This window comes from Papaver somniferum, chromosome 1, assembly GCF_003573695.1.
Source record: "Papaver somniferum cultivar HN1 chromosome 1, ASM357369v1, whole genome shotgun sequence".
Classification (NCBI taxonomy): Eukaryota; Viridiplantae; Streptophyta; class Magnoliopsida; order Ranunculales; family Papaveraceae; genus Papaver; species Papaver somniferum.
Window position 1 is genome coordinate 49,079,325 of NC_039358.1, and position 23,015 is coordinate 49,102,339.

Here is a 23,015-nt window from a genome sequence, read left to right on the forward strand (position 1 = left end):
GAGTACTTGGAAATGACGAAGATTTCGAGTAATGTTGAAGATTAGGCATGTGGAATAGGAGCTACAAAAGTGTATTTATTTATTTTTGTATTCCATATGTATTGATAGTTTTGTCACTAAAATTGACAAAGGGGGAGATTGTTAGAGCACTGCTCGGTCGAACTCGCATGCGTTGCTATTTCAATCATGTTTGTCAATGTTAGTGATCAAAACTATAAGTCGTGATTTCTAGTCTACTATATCTAAGTCTCGGACTAGGATAGAAAGTGTAGTTGAGCTCAAGAACTCCATGGCGATCATCATATAAGACGAAGGACTACTCGAGGAACTGGTGGAACTTCATCGACTAAAAGGTATGTGGAGACTTGAACTTATCTATCACTCAAAAGTCTATCTACTCTATCTCCTATCTTGAGACAAAAGTCGTTTTGTTATATAGACTTTGATTATACACATTTGCTATTTCGAGCCGAGCTTATCTCGCCTATATATTTCTCGAAATATGTGTTGGTAAGCTTTCGCTTTGGCCAAGTTCATCTTTACCTAGTAACGAAAGTCATGATATGTTTCAATCACTTGAAAATGGATTTGACGAAAAATGGTTTGTTAATAACAACTATATAACGTCCTCTAAGAATGTTTCAACGATTGAAATGAGAGTTTAGATTATATAACCATTGTTGGATATAAGCATTGTGTGGAAACACATACATGTTTAAGTCCTTATTCCTTGAACCAAAGTATGCGTACTTTGTTGATCAGGAAAACCGGAACAAGAGTCCGTGAACCGAGTCCGCGTACTGTCGGAGGTTCTCTTCCCGAGAAAATCTGCTGGAGTTTGTAAACTTTTACAAACTTATTCCGAGTACTTAAGTCCGCGTACTTAGGTTGGTTATATCTAAAAACGATTATTCGTGAACTTATACTTATATTATTTAAGGAATGCAAGTTTGCAAACCGTGGCTATAAAGTTCATGAATCGATTCGAGTGAATCAAATCGTTTTTGCTTCGATTGTGTCTTGTATACTTTTATAAGATATAAGCAATTGAAAACTCTCTAACTAGTTCATTTGAGTCATTTGAACTAGTTATGGTGAAGAAGAATATGGTTGATATGAAAGTGTTCATATGGCTAACAATTTTGTTAACTACCGTTGAACCAACAAATGTATAATTTTGGGTACGGTTACACGAACCTAAAACGTGCATTTCATTTGTGTGTAACAAGCTAAGTTTTCGATCTAACGGTTGAAAGATATTAGCTTGAATCTAATCAGTTTTTCATCTAACAGTGAATATTGAATGCTTTGTTATTAAGCTAACATCGATTGCTAACCCTGATTTGAAAGACTATATAAGGGAGAACTCTAGGAACTGGGAAACCTGATCCCCACACCTCCTGTGTGATACTAGTTGTATTAGCTAGAGTCGATTCTCCTTTAACCTTAGGTTTCTATCGAGACCCTGTAGGTTAACGATTTGAAGACTTCATTGGGATTGTGAAGCCAGACCGATACTACATTCTTGTAGTTGTGTGATCTGATCTTGTTGATTCTATCGTGTTGAGTACAATCGTAACTGTTGGCTTGAGATTGATATTTCATCATTTGTGATTCCACAATATCTTCTTTCGCCGCGTCGATTAAGATTATTGCGAGGTGATTGATAATTCTAGGCTGTTCTTCCGGAATATAAGTCCGGGTTATCAATTGGTTCCTGTTTACCTTGATTTATCAAAAGACGGAACAAAACTCGTAGGTATATTCTTGGGAGACCGATTTATCTATTACCGTAGACTTTTCTGTGTGATACATATTTGTTTATTAAAATCTTCGAATTTGGGTCGTAGCAACTCTTAGTTGTGGGTGAGATCAGCTAAGGGAATCAAGTGCGTAGTATCCTGTTGGGATCAGAGACGTAGGAGCATAACTGTACCTTGGATCAGTGTGAGATTGATTGGGGTTCAAATGCAGTCCAGACCGAAGTTAGTTTATAGTAGACTAATGTCTGTAGCGGCTTAATACAATGTGTGTTCAATCTGGACTAGGTCCCGAGGTTTTTCCTGCATTTGCGGTTTTCTCGTTAACAAAACTTCTGGTGTCTGTGTTATTTCTTTTCCGCATTATATTTTGTTATATAATTGAAATATCACAGGTTGAGCGTTAAGATCAATCAATTAGAATATCCAACCTTTGGTTGTTGATTTAAATTGATTGACACTTGGATATTGGTCTTTGGTACCATACAAGTTTATCTCTCTAGTATTTGATAAAGACTCGCAGATTTCTATTTTCTTGAGTATAGATCAAATCGTGAGATTGAGATATTATTAAATCTAGAAAGTATATTGGAGTTAGTCCATACAGATTGCTAATCGAAATATTGGGTGTGGTTGTTAGACCCCCGCTTTTAATTTCATTCTGGAAAACTATTTTTTTGGAAGATATTAAATGGTAAAAAGTTAAACATATAGGATGATCCTCATTATCGCAACGCCTAGAAAACTTAATCAGTAGACCGGAGTCTCTCACTGTCAATATTAACAAGGTTTTTGAGTTGTTGATACCTAATACTAGGTCTTGGAATTTAGAGTTATTAAATCAAATATTCTCTCCAGATAAATCTACTTGTATTTCTTCAATATATCTCAGTTCGTAAGATAACTTAGAAGACCCTCTAATCTGGTCGTGTATGCCTTCAGGTAAATTCCCGACGAAGTCTTGCTATAAACTCTTGTTGAATAACTTTCCTCCGTCTTTAGAAAATAGTGCTTTTCCTTGGAAGAAATATTGGTCATTCTCAAACCTTATTCCAAAGATTTAAATGTTTGTATGGAAGATTCTAAATAATGGTATTGCGGTGAAAGCAAACTTCATCAGGTTTATTAGTCATATTCAAACTTCATGTACTTTTTTTTCGCAATATGAAGAAACAATGTTTTATTTATTCTTTGAATTTGATAAATCTATGTTGGTCTTCGACATGGCTGGTTTGGATTTCAACTATTATCTTTTTGCAGGGAATGTGCATCAGATTATAAGGAATTGGATGAAAGATATTTTGAATCAAAATTTTATCACGAGAATGTGTATCTTATGGATCTTTGGAAAGTGAGAAACGATATGACACTTTCTCCAGGAAATTTTTCTTCGACTATTATTATCAAGAAAGCGTCCCATGATTTCAATCTGTGTATGGAGAATAGTTCATACTACCATCTCAAAATCAGTAGTGGACTCTTCCGTATCTTCACCATGTAAAGATCAATATGGATGCATCTTTTATTCCAAACAATGGTGCAATAGGGGAAGTTGCTAAAAATCGTAATGGTAGATTTTATAATGTGCTTCAATAACGTTTGATGCTACCTCTTCGTTACTGGCAGAAGCAGTGGCCTATAATCTAGGTATGAAACTGGGAAAGAAGTTTAACTTCAGTAAGATAGTGGTAGAAGGAGACATATTTAATGTTACTGCTGCAGTGTTAAATGAAGTTAGGGGTATTCCATGGAGTATTCGCTCGGAAATACTGAAGATTAAAGATACAATTAGTTTCTTTGTAGATGTTAAATTTCAGCATGTTTCTAAAAATGCAAACTACTTGGCCCATTCTTTGTGCCAATTTACAATGCATGATAATGTAGACAAATGGCGGAGTGTCGATTCTCCACACCTGTGTATCTCTTCAAACCTCAATTTTAATGAGGGAGTATAATAAGTGGGATCTTTTCATCCCTTTCCCCCTCATTAATAAGTGAACGGGCACCTAGCTCAGCTGGTCATCCTCGTTCCCCAAAGTTTCATGCGTTCCAGGAGGTCCCGGGTTCGAGCCCCCAATGGCGTAATATTGCAGAAACTAACATGGAAGGTAGAGTTAGTTTGCCCCCCTTGTAACACAATCCGCTTCGGCTCCTTTGGCTAGGTTACCATGAGGCTCGCTGGTAGGCTAACACAACAACTTGTTCAATAAATGTAGTAGTATGTCGTTGGAGCTTAGCTTGTTAGGCTTCCAACTAGTTTCATGTAATAATCGTTATCCAATAATATTAAAAAGCAAAAAAAAAAAAAAAGGTCCATGACTCCAGATAGATAGATGCGCAAAAGAACAAGCCTGTTATAGGGGCGGCATATTTTATTAGAAGGGCGACATTGTAATAGGACAAAAAGGGTCATTACATGATAATTCAAGTGCCCCTTATCCAAAAAAACTGGAAATGACAAATTAACCCTTACATAATTTAGTGTTGATAATCTAGTTTAGTGTTAATGATTAAGTTTCACTTTCCATTAACTCTAAATCAAAACAAAATCATATTTTAGAATTTAAAAAAAAAAAACCATTTTTTTTTAATATTTTCAGAGTTAATTACGGTTGGAATTTTGCTCGTAACCAACCGTAAATCTTAGTTACGGTTCGTAAAAGATGAACTACCAACCGTAATTGGTAAATTTGAAGAAAACCCAATCGTAAAATCAGTTACGGTTGGTAACTAAATGCTCGATACGAACCGTAAATCAGTTACGGTTGGTAACCAAATGCTCGATGTCAACCTAACTTAGTTACGGTTAGTAACTAAATGCTCGATACGAACCGTAACTCAGTTACGGTTGGTAACCAAATGCTCGATGCGTAACTTAGTTACGGTTGGTAACCAAATGCTCGATACAAACCGTAACTGAGTTACGGTTGGTAACCAAATGCTCGATACGAACCGTAACTTAGTTACGGTTCGTAAACTAAAATGGTTATCAACCGTAACTGAAGAAAATTCTCAGATATAAGAACATACGATTGGTAGTTGAACTATTATCAACCGTAACAACATCAAAATCTCCAGTTACGGTTTGTAATAGAGTTAAAATCAACCGTACCTCACATAAACCCAGAAACTTCAATTTCAATTTTCATCTAAAACCCTAATTTTTGATAGAAATTAAACTTAAAAATCGAACAAAATAAACTAAACCCTAATTGGGTTTTTCAAAACATACTTCATATAAGTCATTACATTACACTTGATTAATTTTCGAATCGTCGATTAATCGAAGACGATGAAATTTTGAGTTTTAATGGAGGTTACGGTTGATGGGAGGAGGAGAAGGGAAGAAGAAAGAAAACAAAATTTCAATTTAGTTTTATTTAGATTAAAAAATGGGGAGAGTAATCTAGTCAATTTACAACCCTTTAGGACATCCCCTATCAACTAAATGGACATTACTATCACACTGCCGTCTAAAACATGCCGCACCTATAAGAGGCTTGCAAAAGAACGTGCTAATATTTTAAGCCCTTTCTCCCGATCTTGATTATAATATTTGTCTTCATTCTTCACTTACCAAAACTTCAGAGTTGACTGTAAAAACTCCCAGTTGATTGAATCTTGTTTTTGATTCTATCTGCTTCTTCGATTAGGGTTTAATGAGAAACATTTTGATCCAAATATCAAAAATGAAACCTTTAGGATGGTGGTTGATGTTCGTTGGTTTAATGCGTCTTGCTTCAGTTTGGTTTGGATTCTTCAACATTTGGGCACTCAGAGTTGCTGTTTACTCCCAAACCGACAGTAAGCTCTCTCTTCCCCTCTCCAAAATAGAACATTTCGTTCTTCTGTATCACATTCTATTTTTAAGATTCAAATTCTGCACATAGTTTTCGTTAATTTCCAAGTGATGAATAATTGATTACATTCAATAGCTACACATATTATACTCTAATCTGTACCGTATCTGTGATTATATGTTTGCCAATTAGAATCCTTAAATCGTCCCTGTGAACTATGAAATGGTTCTGTTTTCAGTAGACCTCACCCATTTAGCTTCAAATTGAGTGACATTCAGCTTAGAATAAATTCATTTATAGTATTAATTCGCGGACCGCTAAGGGAATTTTGACTGTCACTTAATTGGCCAATAATGTACCACCATGTCGTCTCTTGATCCATTTTTTCTACTCAAGTAACTTACTTTATGTTCGATGACTATTAGGTTTTCCTGGTTTTCATTTCGAATAATATCTCTTATATATGGACAATTTTGTACAAAGGTAATGATATTGCAAAGTCTTATGCTTCTCTTTTGCTTCATTGTAGTGACTGAGATTCATGGAAGGACATTTGGAGTTTGGACACTTTTGACTTGCACTCTCTGCTTTCTCTGTGCATTTAACCTTGATAACAAGCCGTTATATCTAGTAACCTTTCTGTCATTCATCTATGCCTTGGGTCATTTTCTGTCTGAATATCTTCTATACGGTACAATGGCCATCAAGAATCTGTCAACAGTTGGGTTCTTTGCAGGTATATGTATTTCTTTAGTAAATTGGGCTTAATTTAAGTTGCCACTCTTATTTCTTAATTTTAGTACTTTGTTGTTCTCAGATTGCATTCTTTGTTTCTATTTGTATAGCTTTTCCTTTGTAATTTGTTGACGTCATATTCCTCTAGAATTGATGATGGTTGCATACGCTGTTATTTATGGTGGTGTAAACTTGTTGCACGCTGAAATGTTTGCTACACTTGATTTTTCAACTTTCAACTGCACCTTGGAACCCCAGAAGTCCTAATTAGTCTGAAACTTTGATCTGTAGGTTGTGCCCAATGCATGATACAACTGTTCCTTATTTGACTACTCTAAAATACATGATAGTTGCAAATGCTGTGATATATGGTGGTATTAACATGTAGCATCCTGAAATGTTTACTACACTTGATTTTTCAACATTCACACCGTGGAACCCCAGAAGTCCTAATTGGTCTGAAACTGCGATCTGTAGGTTGTGCGCAATGCATGAGACAGTTGTTATTTATTTGACTAGATATTAAAATAGGTTCCGCCTCTTTTCTTCTTATCAGCTTGGTGCATAGCCTAGTATACAAGAGTAACTAGGAAGCTCCAAATTTGCATGCTATGAACTAGAGACGTCTTTTATGGTTGGTTTACCTTGGTGCTTAGTTACAGAAAAATATCTTATGGGTTGTCCTTGAATCAGCTTGGTGCATAGCCGAGAGTGTACAAGAGTAACTAGGAAGATATCTTATGGTTTGTCCTTCAATCATTGCAGTGTTCAGTTGAAGCTTAATTCACTAGTCTGTAACAAGTGGTATAATCCCCGAAATGATATTGTTGTTTGGCTAATCTGATATTAACAGTTTGGTGATTATCTTTGGACAATACAGTTTACTTGTTGTAATTTTTGGAAGACAAATACAGCTTAACGAACTCATACTGCATATACTAGTAAAGTCTTTAGGTGCTGAGATATCTTCTTCTTCTTCTTAATAGATTATACAATGGTTGCAGTCATGATACTGTAATGTGTTTTCTGTTCTTCTTCTATACATAGAAGCCTCTTGTAGAATGGTTGCGGTCTTGACACTGTGATGCGTTATATTTTTTTATCAGGCACATCAATCGTGTGGATGTTATTGCAGTGGAATTCACACCAGCCAAAGGCCGTCTCAAAAACCGTTTAAAAACTACGCTCGCGCAACACTAGTTTCATTCTTTTGTCGAGGGTAAAGATCTGATTGTGATCTTCTATTTGTGCTGATCTTCTTCTTTCAGTTGTACATTATAAAACACTGGGTTTTGGCCAATGAACCTACCATTTGGTCAGTGCAATTCATACTGTTTATTGCTTAATGTTAGAGTCAGACTGCATGTTGGGGGATATTTATACGGGTCTGAATTCGACCCATGAATCTGTTTGTATCCTACATATATGAGTAACTCTGATCAACTAAGATTTTTACAACTCTGATCAATTAACATTTTTACAATGGAATGGCTCTAGAGCAAGATCGTACCATTTGTGTGATGAAGGTTCAACATTTTTACTCAATTGTCCAATACAGTGCAGCATATGAACCATGCCCCTTTAGCACCCCAAGAAAACATCTCTGGCAGAAAGATAAAAAAACTCTAATCTGGCTTGAACATTATGCATCTGGTTAACGGTGATGCGTCTTGTTTTACTGCAGTAATTACTGTGTTTTGTTGAAGGTCCTCAGATCAAGACTTGGTGACGCTCCAATTATCTGAGGTGCCACAGCTAACTCCGTTACTAACTGCGGGTTTGTGTTCTTCCACTCGGTCACGAGTTTATCTGGTTCATTCGACCTGACTATTTAAGTACTCGTCTTACTCACTGAGTCAACCCATCCACGTAGGAAACATACCGAATGGAAAAAGAGAGGGTGTTAGTTACCTACTTCTAAGTGGGTCCTTGAACACCCCAATCATCATTTATAATTTTCCTAGAGATTAGTGTTCATCCGGTATAAAACGAAATACTGAGAAATAGAAAAAATAAGTAGAAAGAGAAACAAGAGTTTTAGATTGAGAGAAAGCGAAGAGAAATGGCGATGTCAATGGTGAGATCCGGTTTTCAATCTGCTCTTCGCAGAGGCGGACGTAGCAGCGTTCCAACCAAGAGGAACTTCTCGTCCTCAGCTCATCACGATGATGCCCGTAAGCCTCTGATTCTCTCAATTTTTTAAGCCGATTTTAGGGTTTCATTCTATAAAACCTCCATTTCATGATTGATTAGGGGGTTTCTATCTTAGTTGTGATGATGATTCATCTAATAGTTTTGCTTTGGAATTTTCAATTTGATTTATAGATGAAGCGGCGAAATGGGAAAAGATTTCATACGCTGGAATTGTGGGTTGCACTGCTTTTGCTGTCTGGACTTTGTCAAAGGGTCATCCCCATGGGGAGGAGCAACCAGTAAGTGTTTTCTATTCATCTTTCGATAGATTTCTTTAACGATTTAGATTCAGTGTCGATATCTTATTGATTTGTGAAAATCTGTTAAAGTGGTGGAACTTGATTATACTTATTTTTGTTTTCTGCAGGCATATCCTTACATGCGCATCCGAAACAAGGAGTTCCCATGGGGTGAGTTTATTTTTACTTGATTCCTATGATAGCTAGATATCCATTTCTAGCAAAGGCGCTTGTGGTTTGAGTATTGGACAGCATCTAAACCTTATGTTGTCCATTCTGTTTAATAAACTATTGCTCTTTAGTCTGCAAATACAGCGAGTTATATCCATTTAACCAAATTATAGGTCACATCAACATATGTTGATTGATGTATTCGAATTTTAGATTGATGCTTCTGTTTAAAACTGAGTTCAGTCACGTCATATGTTATCATTGAGTGTATGCCTGCTGGTAACTTTTAGATCTATATTTCTTTGAACATTGGTAGGTTTAGTTGTAAAATTGTATGCCTGAAGTGAAAAACTTACGAAACTTTATCGAGGAACTGGAAATTTTAGTATTTTGGAAACTGTTGCTTGTAGAGAACGGAAATCCAGTAGGTAGTATAGGTTCTATTAACAATCACTTTGAATAGTCTAAATATGTTAACAATCACTTCAAATAGACTGAATGTGCTTACCGCCTATATTACAGTTTTGTTTTAATATACATATACCAGCAATGGTAAGGTTTATATAAATTACAATTGACAGTAATCATCTTTCTTTCAAAGAAATTATTGAAGGCTGTAGAGTAATTAGTTTGGTAGGATGGGGCTGGCATGAAATGCTCTTAATGTTCAACTATATGAATCTTTTAGCAGACATATCTTATCTATCCAAAACTGGTGTCTGCAGTTGCTACTGATAGAACACTTTTCATGTGCTTGCAAGTTGTTGTACATGTGCTTTCTTTTACTAAGTCAGTTTCTTACGGAAGCATGAGTAGTATAAACTTTCTGATATATTTCATAGCTGAGTCCATTACTTTCTATCTATATGAATGGTGCCTACTTTTCTACGCATATAGTGCAATGTTACTCAGATGTTTTCTTTTACGATTTTCTTTAAAGAAAAATAAAAAATATTTTAGTAGACAAAATATGCTTTTGCATCGCTTGGTGGCTTTTGAATGATCCATCATCACTAACTAATGTGATTTTGTTAAACAATTTCAGGAACTAAAAGACTAATCTTCCTTTTGTTTGTGCTTTTAACCAGGTCCTGATGGTCTCTTCGAGGTCAAAAGCCATGATCATTAATTTTTAGTAGATAACTCTGGATATTAAACTTGTTAGTAAACTTCTCATTGGGGGCGAACGACATTGAAGCTTTCAAACATTCTGTTGTTTTTTTGTTTGTTTCTTTTTTATCTTAATGCTCTTGCAAATGCAATAAAAATGTGATAAGATAGTCTCAGTATATTTTATCAACTCTTTTGTCAGTACATTCATTTGTTACCTGTATTTGCCCCTTTTCTTTTCTCCTTTGTGAACTAGGGTTCTTGGCCAGGTTGCCTCGAGAAATCTGGTGGATTCAACAGCTTTCCAATCCCAGACTTGTCAAGAAGGCAATCCTGTTAGTATCAGACTATCAGTCATAGAACTGTTCTTGACAGCATGCATATAAGCTTTCTGGCTTATACTCAGCCTCCAGAAATTTTGTTATACTGTTAAGTTCACCAAACCCTAAATGCTTCATTGCTATTGGAAGCGCATCATCATACTGATAAGTCCACCAAGCCCTAAACTCATTGCTATTCGAACTTGGAAGCTTGAAAGTTTCCACTGAGTTATCAGGAAATTTGAAGGCCTTCTTCGCTGTACAGAATCCCCATTTCTTGATCAACTCTTCGATCCTTTCTTTTCAAGCTGGAGCGGTGTTCTCAATCTGGTCTTCTCTAATATTTCCTTTTAACAGATCACATTCAACTTCTATTATTTCATCCACACTACCGTTATCTCTAATAATCTGTTTGCATCATAGCCGTCATGAGCTGCGCAGTCTGGCCAGACGGGGGTACTAGTATATGATTATGAGTATCTCCTGTCGTAAATTGCTCCAAAGTCCAAAGAAAAGAAAAAACCTTTTCCCCTTCCTCATCAATGACCATATCTTCGTATTCTTAATCTACACAACTTAACCTGTCAAAAAAAATTAATCTACACAACTTCCAATTTTTGGAAAATCTAATTGTGCTTATTCAAACTGGTCAAATACTTTCATTAATTCCTTGTTCCAGCAACTTAACCTACTGACCTATACATCCAACCAACTCTTTTTCTTCCAAAATGGCCCAGATTTTATTTTTGGGTTAACATGTCTAACACACAGCAGATTTAAGGACATACTGCTAACTGCTAAGAACCCTCAAATAGACAAGATAAATGACAACCGGGCTACCTATAAAAAAAAGTGCATATTTGGCTTTTAAGCAGCAGATATGTGCACAACTACTTCTCAGTAAATATAGACGACTGATTGAGCCATCAATAGGAAACATTTTGACTAACTTAACTCATATGCCAACCTTGACGTTTAAGGAGTATGTTGAGATTAAGTGCTGTTTAAATGAGATGAAAATGAAGGGTCGTTCCGAGCTTGATTTATGCAGTTTCCCAGTACTCATCTGTGTTGTAAACTCAATGTTGGTTATAAGTTGCACCCAAAACTTCTTTGCACCCCTTTGTTTTCCCACTCAACTTTCTAATTATCCTGTTTTGGATATCAAATTCTTAAATCACAACAAGTTTTTCTGCGTTTCTTAATTCCTAAACATATGATGCGCAAATCTATACTTTAAAGAGAAACTAGGAACAGTGCCATCCAGAAAGTAAAATAAAACTGAAAGTGCCAATTTTCAGAGGAACTGAATCCACTTAAAACAAAGATAGAAGACATGCCAAACTCAAGGAAAGGCTTAGCAGCCTATTACAAAAAGTTGTAAAATATAAATTTAGTGCGTTGAAAAAACAAACAAACTAGATGCTCCAGATAAGAATATCCAGCCACAAGTTCTCTGGATTGGAGCGACAGTTGCAATGCCCATTTGATGCCTCCACTGCTACATTACCCTCCAACTCTTCAGCTCTTTGCATCCTTAATGGTATCATTTACGCCCGAGAATTGTTATCATTATTGACAGTTACTGTCACAGAAAAATGTAGCATTGAAGATGCTTTGATTACTAGAGAATCAGCTATTTCTACTGTTTCTGTCACAGCATGAGCATAAACAGTATCGTCCTCGACAAACTTTATCTTTGTTCCTTGGATTAATGGCTGGAAAGAACTCATGCTGTATCTAGTCTGAGCACCACATGCAATCATAGCTGAATTAGCAACTTCAACAATCCTAGTCACTGCTTCAACAGTTCCAATTCCAGCATTATCAAGAATGCGATCCTGTCAGTATCAATTATAGGACCACCCTTGGCAGCTTTCATGTAAGGCTTCTGATCTTCATACGCAGCCGAAAAAGTCTCATTCCGGTCAGGGTTTCCCATAAGGTTGAATTCAACCATGAAAGCTAAACTAGGAACCTCAAGAACTTTATTATAAAGCGCATTACTTACTCCATTCGGAATAAGTCCACCAAAACCCAAATGCTTCATTGCCATAGGAAGCTTGAAAGTCTGTGCTGGATATATTCCTGCATCATTAGGAAATTTGTTTGCGAAGTAGCAAGAATGGCCATGACGAAATAATGTCAGACTAGCAATTTGAGGAAATAAACAAATCATTCTGCAATATGTCAGAGTAGCTGGTCGAAGATTCTCCTTCTCTCTGGCGTTCTTTCTTGTATAGAATCCCCATTTCTTATTCAATCCTCTGATCCTTTGTTTTCCATGGGGAACAAGCTTTTCGATTTCATCTTCGCTAATATTTCCTTTTAAGAGGCCATCTGTAACAAGTTCTGTTATTTCGATGACGACCATTAGTGGATGCATTCTATTGTTTTGAACAACCTTGAAAATGTGCTTGTATAAAGCATTTGCATCAAAGCCATTCTTATGAGCATGTGCAACCTGATCTGACAGGCTACCTAAACTGTAGAGGGGATATATAACCTTCAGCAGCTTATCCGAAGTATCGTTCGCAAGAGATGGAACAGACATTTTCTAATGAGTAGTAGAAGAATTTTTCACAGTTTGATGAGTGAAAGAGATGAGTTTGTTGAAATAAAACTGGCTGTTCATAAACACCTCTGGAAATATAAAAAAAGTCTATTGACTGCCCAAACAAGAAAACTGTTCCTTCCTCATTAATGGCCTATACAACTTCCAAGAAGTCACATTTGAAAATCCAATTGTGGTTACTGATTATTCAAATTGGTCAAATTCACCATCAATTCCTTGTTTCTGGAAAATTGCATCACACAAAGTGACCCATTCACATTTGACAGCATGCTATCTGACATGAGTCTTTGCAGCTTCCAAAGTCCCTTGGAAAACAATGAAAAGCTAGTCTCCTAAGTCCTATGCATCAAATTCCCAGGCTTTGGAAAATGAAAATTCTAGTAAGAGATTCTTAAGCAAAAAACTGATGGATTCTGTATAAGACTAAATTATTTCCTGGAACAAACAAAAAGTTCTGTTTGAATTGGTGAAAAAATACATTACAGGGTGAATAAATTGATCAAGGAAGAACATTTAAATCACTATCAGCATTCTTCTTCTTCTGCCTCTTTCAACCAATCAATAAAACTTTGTGACTGATTAACAAACATTTTATTGGACGAATCTGCGGCCGACTTATCAGATGCCCATTGCAGAATAGCATCTTCAATCAGAATATTCATTTCATACAATTCATGCAACATCTCAGCAGATATTGGAGCAAAATCTTGTGCAAACACATCTCTTCGAATGTCATTATGACTTCAATCTGCTCATCTGAGGACTTCACGTGACGTTGCAAAAGATCCTGCCATGTTGTGATTACTCTGTCAGCATTTTTTAATAATTCACGTTTGGTATCATGTGGAGCTTCTAAGGCCAATTTCATCACTGACCAAAAAAGTGCCGCAGCAGAATCCGATGTGTCCATATTGTGCCGAATCCTTACTAAATTCAATTCTAGGATTACATTCTTTTGGTCCGGACCATGAACTGCCCTTCGGAAAATTGCTTCCACCTCTTTATCAAAATCCTCATCTTCATTGTCAGAGTCAGAAGTTTCACCATCATCTGGGAGCATTTCTGGATTTGGGGTGACTGACCAAAAATAATGACCAACTTCTGACACACTTACCTCGGTAACGTCAGAAAATGTTGATATCAACTCCCCATTGGGCAACAATGCACTGTCGACAATTCCACTGCCACTGTCAGAATACTCTACCTCCTCTCATCACCGTCTTGGTTTGTTTCAGGTTCATGAATTCGACTTGTTTCAGGTTTCTGATAAGAATCTGTGTTCCTCGTGGGAAACAGAAATTGCCAAAGCAACACTATAAATACTACTAGTAGTCACAATGTATCATATTGTTTTTCACCAACAAATTTTCATCCAACTTAGATTCATTTTGCATATGGAGAGAGACAAAACTTCTACGTTTAAGAGGTACCCGTCAGAATATCAACTTCGTGTTGATACATATAGTACTACAGATAAAAAGTCATTTTAGGAAATACGAATTAACCTCGAGAGAAGATACATTAAGGGGATACCATGTAGTAATGGCAGTCTATAAACAGCAAATTTGATACACAAGGAATGCTTATCAATTTCTTTTCCACGACAGAGTATATCAAGTTTAAGGTTGAAAATTTACTATGTGGAATGGAGGTTTATGACGACGTTTAGAGCAAGTGTTATGGTGGAATCCATGCTATTTCAAGTGTGGAAAAACCATGAAATGTCAAGTCTAGTGGCTTCCAAGTTGGGGTCTTCCACAGAAAATCCAAGCAGGATTCCATGATTTGGTGGAAGGATCCGTGGAATCCATGGAAACGCTAATAAGAATAGCATAAAACGTTATTAAGAATAGCGCGTTAAAAGACGAAAAACGCTAATAAGAATAGAGTTGAGCTCTATTCTTAATAGCACTGAGCGCTATTAAGAATAGAACTTTTTTTTATCCGTAGATTTAAGATGAGTTGTTGAAAATCTAACGGCTGAAAAAAAGCTCTATTCTTAATAGCACAAGGTAGCGCTATTCTTAATAGCTCTACTTAGTGTTATTAAGAATAACACTTAGCGCTATTAAGAATAGCGTTTCTACTATTCCACCACTACACTTGCACTTCCATCTACAATTCCAAGTGCTGAGATGGCGTGGAAGATGGAAGATGGATGGATTCCACCATAAGACTTGCTCTTATATTGAACGCATCAGTGAGAGGATATCAGTTGATGTTGCAGCCAAAATGCCGGAAACACCGGATGTTTCGGTAATTTTTACGCCTGTTGTTTGTATTATTGAAAGAGTTGGGGATGAATAACCTATAGGAAATGAAGATGACTACGTGTTATTAGAAGACGAAGAAATTCAGTTAGTGGAACGATTGATTTCGTGGCCATGTAAGGTTTCAGAACGATGGTATAGATGGTAACAGAAGAAGGAGTATTAACCAGTTGATCAGTGCAGTAAAATGCACAATCTATAACTGGTGTAGATGTATTAAGGTTTTTGAGAACTTTTCTTTAAGTACAATCATATGTAATTGGGAAGCTTTGTTAGCTTGAGCTTTCGGATGCTTTTTTCTCTTGTAATTTGTCATGCCTTTATGACTGATTACTTTCTTTAATGAAATTTTCCTTTGTCAAAAAAAATAAAAAATGGTATGGATGGTTTAATGTTGAAGGCGTCATGAGTGAGATGACACTAGTTCCCTGAAAGGCATTTGAATACTAGAAGCAGAAATAATTTTACTGAATTCATTTTTAAACAATACTCCCTATGTTCCATTTTACTTAATGTTATAGAATTTTTCATGCAGATTTAGGAACATCAGAGAAAGTTAAAATTTTCCAATTCTATCCATATTAATACCTTCTTAAAAAATTAAATGCCCTAGTTTTTAGTTTCTAGATTCTAGGGAAATTTACCAATTCCATTGTAATTTACTAGGAATGTACCAAATTTTTATAGATTAGAAATTGTTTGTGTGTTGTCTACGATGAGAATTCACGCTCTGGTATGATTCCAAAGCAAGGGTAATTAGAGAAAATTTGGGGGAAATATTAAAACTCTCATCTATTTTGGAACAGAAAATAAACCTTAAAACATCAAGTAAAGTGGAACGGTATATGATGCATAAAAAACTCATTATCCTAAGGGATAATTGGTGTTTAGTACTCAGATTTAGACCAACAATAGGCTTTGGTCTAACATTTGTCCAACGTCAGGATTTGGTACCTGGACTGGACGTTGACTGTTTGTGACCTGACTTTAATTAATTTTGTAAAATAAAAAATTATAAAAATACTGAATTTACAAGTCTAGCCCTGAAGTGGGTCTAATATTCAACGGTGGGAAACAAAAACAATTAGGAACACCAACAGCAAGGAACTTCTTCAACTTCTCAAATCCTCGACAAACACCAATACTGTTGTCTTCTCCTCCAGCATACACATTCAATATAAACATCTTCATTCATATGAAAACATACTGTGAATTTAGGAACACCAAGAGGTGTTGGACGAATTCCTTTGCAAGACGAACTCACCCAACAAGTTATTGTCACGGGCTCTAGCTCCAGAAACAATACAATCACTTTCTTAATTTCTTCCTTGTAAGTTCTCAGCTAACAACAGTAGTTTTACATATTCACCAAATCCATTTCTAACCCAAAAACTTCAATAAATCTAGTCAATTTCGATCTGTGACTGCCGATTTTAAAATCAACTCAAACCCTTTCTTACAAAATCATTCAATTTCAAAACTCAATTGAATTTGGGTCATCTTTTTTCACATACGTTTCTCCTTTAAGACCCAGCCGACATCATCTCTTTCTACCTTATTTCTCCATACATTTTTTCGGCATCAACCACCAGAACTCTTTGTTATTCTTTAAAATCAAACAATCGAATTAGTGTATGTCATCTTTCTTCCCTACAAAACCCGAATTCTCAGTAGCAAACCCCTAATTTTTTGAATCAAACAAACCCTGAATTTTTGAATTAAACAGAACCCCAATTTACCGATTAAATCAAACCCCAATTTCACTAAATGGAAACCCAAAATTCTGAATCAAACAAACCCTCAATTTCCTTAAATGGAAACCCCAAGTGCTGAATCAATCAAAACCTCATTTTCTCGAATCAAATCAGACCCCCAATTTATGAATCAATTTAAAACCCAATATCGCTAAATCGAAAACCAAATTTCACTGAATCAAAACCTCAATTGTTGATTTGTTCAAACTGGTGGTGGTGATTATGGAGGAGTGGTTTTACACCAGTTGAAGTGGTACGGAAAAAAAGAGACAGAGAAAGTGAGGTGGTGGTCGTGTTGTGAAGAAGAAACAAGGTGGTGGTCGCGCTGTGAAAAAGGATGAGAAGAAGAAACTATGATCTAAAAATGTTAGGCTATAGTAGTAAATTCATGTTTAATTTAATTTTTATTTAATTGTAAATTTTAGTTTTTAATCTATTTAATAATTTTAAAACATAAATCAACATTTAACCTAGTCAATGATGGTCAACGTTCAGTCCAGGTACCAAACCCTAACGTTGAACAAATGTTAGACCAAAACCTAGTGCTGGTATAAACTTGAGTACTAAACACCAATTATCCCTTATCCTAATAATTAAAATACCAAAACTAACAAATACCTAAGATATATCCATATCTTGTTAATATATATGAATAACTTGTGAAGACATGTCTCGTACCCGCACTGCGACAAAAATCGTCTTCAGTTTATATTGAAATGGAAAATAAAATTTTAGTACTCCCACTTGAAACACAGCTACCCTTGAATTATGCATCGGAATCATCGAAGTGTTCGTGATTCAAATTCAACTATAAGATTTTTAAATGCATACACCAAGTTGATAATTGACGTCGATTTATCATAATGTTACGGTAAAGAAATTTCCATGAGTACTTCCACATATACAATGTCCATTCGAGATCCATAAGAGTTGGATATATTATCACTAAACTTGGCAAACAAGTCTGCATATGAGATTTTGGGAACAACCACCTGCAACTATATTCATTTGAAGAGAATTATCCTTGAACATCTGATCGTTATCACTTGATTAATTGAATGTACATCATTATTGATGCCGCGTTCAACCTCACCAAGATTGTCTTAAAACTCAGGATCACCTGTTGTAACTAGTGAGCTTTCAAAGCCTACCTATTTCGACTCCCCATCGGTTGTTTACACGACATTAGCATGATCTTGGTTTTTCCCCACATAAATTCATAAATACTTTTTCGACGGCTATGAACAACATGGACATTATTTAACCATGGACTACTCAATACGACATCACTAACATTTATGTTAACCACTTCACAAATAACGGTGTCAGAATAATACTTACAAATTGAAAATGGTAAACCTACAAACACCGATACAAGTAATTACTCCGTTTTTGGCACATTCTATTTGAAATGGATGCCGATACCAATCTATTTCAATTCTCAAGGCCTCTATTATTGTTCTCGACATTAAATTATCAATACAACCTCCGATAACTGAAGCCTATTGTCCAGGAATAAGTCTCATGTAGGCTTCATAAAAGGGTGGAATTTTTTTTACACCGGCTTACCCTCCTAGACACTACCTGCACTAAGGCAGGATCAAATACTTGACAAATTTCGTCCGCGTTCATTTTGGTACAGAGGGTGAAGTAGTCACCACTTTAATGGGATTATGCATTCTCGACCATTAGAGTAGCTACTTAATCCATGTCCCGGCTACAGGGCTAGTGGGGGAGTCCCCCTTCACAATCCTGCAAGTTGCAGAGCTACGGGGGGAGTCACCCCCTTCACAATTCTGCCATGGTGGTTTACAAGTTCACGGTTAACAAAATCCTGCAAAAAGGGACAATCGAAAATCAAAAATAAGGAAATCAGTTCACGTACTCTTTGACATACATCTTTCATATGGATCGCTGCTCTCCACGCACTTCTATCGAGCGCCAGGTTTTCCGCCAAGTTCTGCCGGCTTAGGTCCTCTTTGAACAGTTCATCCCAAGTCAGTTTCGGTCTATCTCTATGCTTCATCCTTCCTTCCACCAGTTTGATGCGTCCTACGCGAACTGGAGCATCTGGTGGTCGTCGCTAGAGATTCCCAAACCAGCGCAACCGGTGTTGGGTGAGCATCTCTTCTATCAGTGCTACCCCAAGCTTGTTTCGTATACATTCATTCCTTATTCGGTCATGCCCCGTGTTTCTGCAAGCCCACCTCAGCATCCACATTTCTGTTGCATGCAGTTCTCTGATGTGCTGGTTTTTAGTCGCCAATATTCCACTCTATATAGCGTCATAGGTGGGATCGACGTTTTATATAACTTTCCTTTTAGCTTTGCTGGGACTTTTCTGTCACACATGACACTCGTTGCTAATCTCCATTTTCCCACCCTGCCTAGGTTTTATGTCTAATGTCCTCACCGATATCACCATCAATTTGGATTATCGATCCCAAATATTGGAAGGAGTCCTTCCTTGGCACGAGCTGCTCGTCTAACAAAACATCCCCGACATCAGACCTGGTGTCGTCGAAATCGCACCTTAGATATTCAGTCTTGGTCCTAATGAGTCTGAAGCCCTTCGATTCTATAGTTTTCCGCCACCACTCTAGTTTATCCTCCACCTCTTTCTTTGATTCTCCAATTAGCGCCACATCATCTGCGAAGAGCATACACCAAAATATCTCACCCTGTATGTCCCTCGTAACTTTGTCTATTACTAAACCAAATCTGTAATGACTCAAGGATGATCCCTGTTGTAGCCATATCTTGATCAAGAAATCGTTCGAAATTCTGCCACACCTCTGAACACCAGTGAGTACTCCTCGTACATATCCTTGATTAAGGTTATGTATTTTGGAGATATCTTCTTCTGTCCGAGTGCTCGCCACATCACCTCCTGCGGGACTTTGTCGTAAGCTTTCTCGAGGTCAATGAATACCTTGTGCAAGTTTTTATTTTGTTCCTGGTAACGTTTCATTAGTTTCCTAACTAGGAAAATCGCTTATGTGTCGATCTTACAGGCATAATACCCAATTGGTTCTTCGTTACACAAGTTTCTCTTCGTAAACGACGATCGATGAGGCATTCCCGTAGATTCTTTGTGTGGCTCATCAATTTTATGCGTGTAATTTGTGCACCTCTGGATATCCCCTTTATTTTTAAATATTGGTACGATTACGCTTCTTCGTCATTCATTCGGCATCCGTTTGAGCGGAAGATACTATTGAGTAGCTTGGTCATCTAGATTATCCCTTAATCTCCCAGGCACTTCCATACTTTGATAGGTATGATATCAGGTCCCAACGCCATCCCTTTTTTTAGTTTCTCTTAAGGCCTCTTTTATCTCGCTCTCATGGATGTTACTGACGGCGCCCTCGGACGAGTCCACAGGTTCGATCGAGCCCACAAGATTGAGTGAAGGAGTGTCGCCCCATGTATTGAAAATTTCATCGAAATATTCCTTTCATTGTGCCTTCAAACGACAGACACTTCCATTAACAATTCCAGACTTTAGACAACATAGTTTCCTGATCATGTGGATAATCATTGTCCATATTACAAGTACTACCACATATAGTCCCGATGATAGATCTTAGACGTATATAATTAGTTAGAGTATTTCTCGGTCGAACTCACAAGAGTTTCTATCTCAAGCTTGTTTAGCAAGTTTAGGTGATCAAAATTATAAGTCTTGATTTCTAGTATACTTATAGCTATGTCTCGAACTAGGATAAAATGTGTAATTGAGCTTTAGACTTCCCGACGTTCATCGATTGAAGACGAAGATCTACTGAGGAGAGCATGGAGGAACTTCATCAACAAAAAGTATATGGAGACTAAAACTTATCTATCACTCAGAAGTCTATTCTATTTTATCTCCTATCGAGACTAAGTCGTATAGCTATATAGACTTTTACATTATACACATTTGATATTTCGAGCTGAGTTTAACTCGCTTTTATCTTTCTCTAAATATGTGTTGGAAGCTTTTTGTTTTAGCTACATTCATCATTATTCTTGACGAGTTTAGTTGGAAACATTTTATTTGTTGGAAACTAAATAATGAGTCAAAAGACGATCATGTGAAAATTGCTTAAAACATCTTACATGATTTGTGTGAGACAGTCATTTGATATAGACTCGAAATGTTTTGTATTGATTATTCGATCACTTAAAAATTACTTATAAGCTAATATTTTGTGTGAAACAACTATTGTCATCTTCTAAGGATGTTTCAATGATTGAAATGGGAGTTCAGAACAATTAACCATTGTTTGGATATAGCACAGTATGCATACCAGTGTGCAGATGTATGATTCAGGTACGGAAACCAAGTTTCCATACCAGTATGCGAACGATTTTAACTTTTAAAGTCCGGGAACCAAGTATGCATACCAGTATGCGAACGGTTCTACCTGAGTTAGGTCCGGGACGACAGTATGCATACCCGTTTGCGAACTGTCGGACAAGACCAAAGTCCGGAACTTAACTTTGCGTGCCCATTTGCAAACTAAGTTGGTTTAAGTTCTAAAATCGTTTAAATATGATTTCATACTCATGAACTGAAAAAGCGGGGGTCTAACAACCACATCCAGTATTTCGTTTAGGCAATCTGTATGGACTAACTCCAATATAATTCCAAGGGAATCAACTAGACAGTCAGACTCAATCAAGGAAAATATATCCAAGAGTTATATCTCAATTTCTCAAATCAATCTGCAATCGAACAGATAAAAATCTGTGATTCAGATTAATATGATAAATAACTTTGATGATACCAAAGAACAATATCCAAGTGTCAATCAATTTCAATCAATAACCAAAGGTTGGATTTACCAATTGATTGAACTATGCATAACCTGTGATATTTCAATTATATATAAAATATAATGCGGAAAATAAATAACACAGACACCCGAAATTTTGTTAACGAGGAAACCGCAAATGCAGAAAAACCTAGTATAAATTCCAACACCACACTGTATTAAACTCTCTAGCCTACTACAAGTTAACTTCGTACTGGAATGTAGTTGATCCATAACCAATCTCACACTGATTAAGGTACAATCGCGTTCCTTACGCCTCTGAATCCCAGCAAGACTCTACGCACTTGATTCCCTTAGCTGATCTCACCCACAACTAAGAGTTACTACGACCCAAAGTTGAAGACTTGATAAACAAATTTGTCTCACACAGAAAAGTATATTGAATAGATAAATCTATCTCCCACAGAAATACCTACGAGTTTTTGTTACGTCTTTTGATAAATCAAGGTGAACATGAACCAATTGATACACCGGACTTATATTCCCGACGAACAGCCTAGTAATATCAATCACCTCACAATAATCTTAATCGTATGGTAGCGAAACAAGTTATTGTGGAATCACAAAGAATGAGACGAAGAGCTTTGTGATTACTTTTTATCTTACCTATCAGAGACTACTCGAGCAAATCTTAGAGAAGATAGTACTCAATACGATATAACAAAGTAAGATCAGATTAGGCAACTACAAAGAAAATAGTTGGGTCTGGCTTCAGAATCCCAATGACGTCTTTAAGTCGTTAACCTATAATGGTTTTAGGAAAAACCTAGGTTAAAGGAGAATCGACTCTAGTCGAAACTAGTATCACACAGGAGGTGTGAGGATTAGGTTTCCCAGTTGTCCCTTATATAGTCTTCAAATCAGGGTTTGCAATCAATGCTACCTTGGTAACAAAGCATTCAATATTCACCGTTAGATGAAAACCTGATTAAAGTCAAGCTAAAATATTTCAGCCGTTAGATTGACTTAGCTTGTTACACACAAATGAAATGTGCCTTCATTTAGATATAGGTAACCGTATCTAAACGTGTACACTTGGTTGGCTCAACAATAGTTAACCGAAGTTATCCATATGAACACTTCCGTAGCAACCTTGTTCATCTCAATCACAACTATTTCAAATGACTCAAATGAAACTAGTGTTAGAGCATTGCTCGGTCGAACTCGCATGCGTTGTTATCTCAAGCATGCTTGTCAATGTTAGTAATCAAAACTATAAGTCTTGATTTATAGCCTACATAGCTAAAGGTCTCGGACTAGGATAGAAA

At 36.6% G+C, this 23,015-nt stretch overlaps 3 protein-coding genes across 3 annotated transcripts; 2 read left to right on the forward strand and 1 right to left on the reverse strand.

The window, feature by feature from the left end:
• The first annotated feature begins 5,299 nt into the window (after positions 1 to 5,299).
• Positions 5,300 to 7,775, forward strand: LOC113328705 (ergosterol biosynthetic protein 28-like). The gene is made up of 3 exons (XM_026575729.1): positions 5,300 to 5,564; positions 6,090 to 6,296; positions 7,402 to 7,775. Exons 1-3 carry the CDS (start codon positions 5,420 to 5,422, stop codon positions 7,470 to 7,472), a joined length of 423 nt encoding a protein of 140 aa, XP_026431514.1. The 5' UTR covers positions 5,300 to 5,419; the 3' UTR covers positions 7,473 to 7,775.
• A 524-nt stretch (positions 7,776 to 8,299) lies between these two features.
• On the forward strand, positions 8,300 to 10,231 carry LOC113285991 (cytochrome c oxidase subunit 6a, mitochondrial-like). The gene is made up of 4 exons (XM_026534723.1): positions 8,300 to 8,469; positions 8,621 to 8,727; positions 8,856 to 8,898; positions 9,987 to 10,231. The coding sequence occupies exons 1-4, from the start codon at positions 8,358 to 8,360 to the stop codon at positions 10,025 to 10,027; spliced, it is 303 nt and encodes a 100-aa protein (XP_026390508.1). The 5' UTR covers positions 8,300 to 8,357; the 3' UTR covers positions 10,028 to 10,231.
• A 1,892-nt stretch (positions 10,232 to 12,123) lies between these two features.
• On the reverse strand, positions 12,124 to 12,882 carry LOC113304744. Its single transcript, XM_026553909.1, has one exon. The coding sequence runs from the start codon at positions 12,880 to 12,882 to the stop codon at positions 12,124 to 12,126; it is 759 nt and encodes a 252-aa protein (XP_026409694.1).
• Positions 12,883 to 23,015: the final 10,133 nt, after the last annotated feature.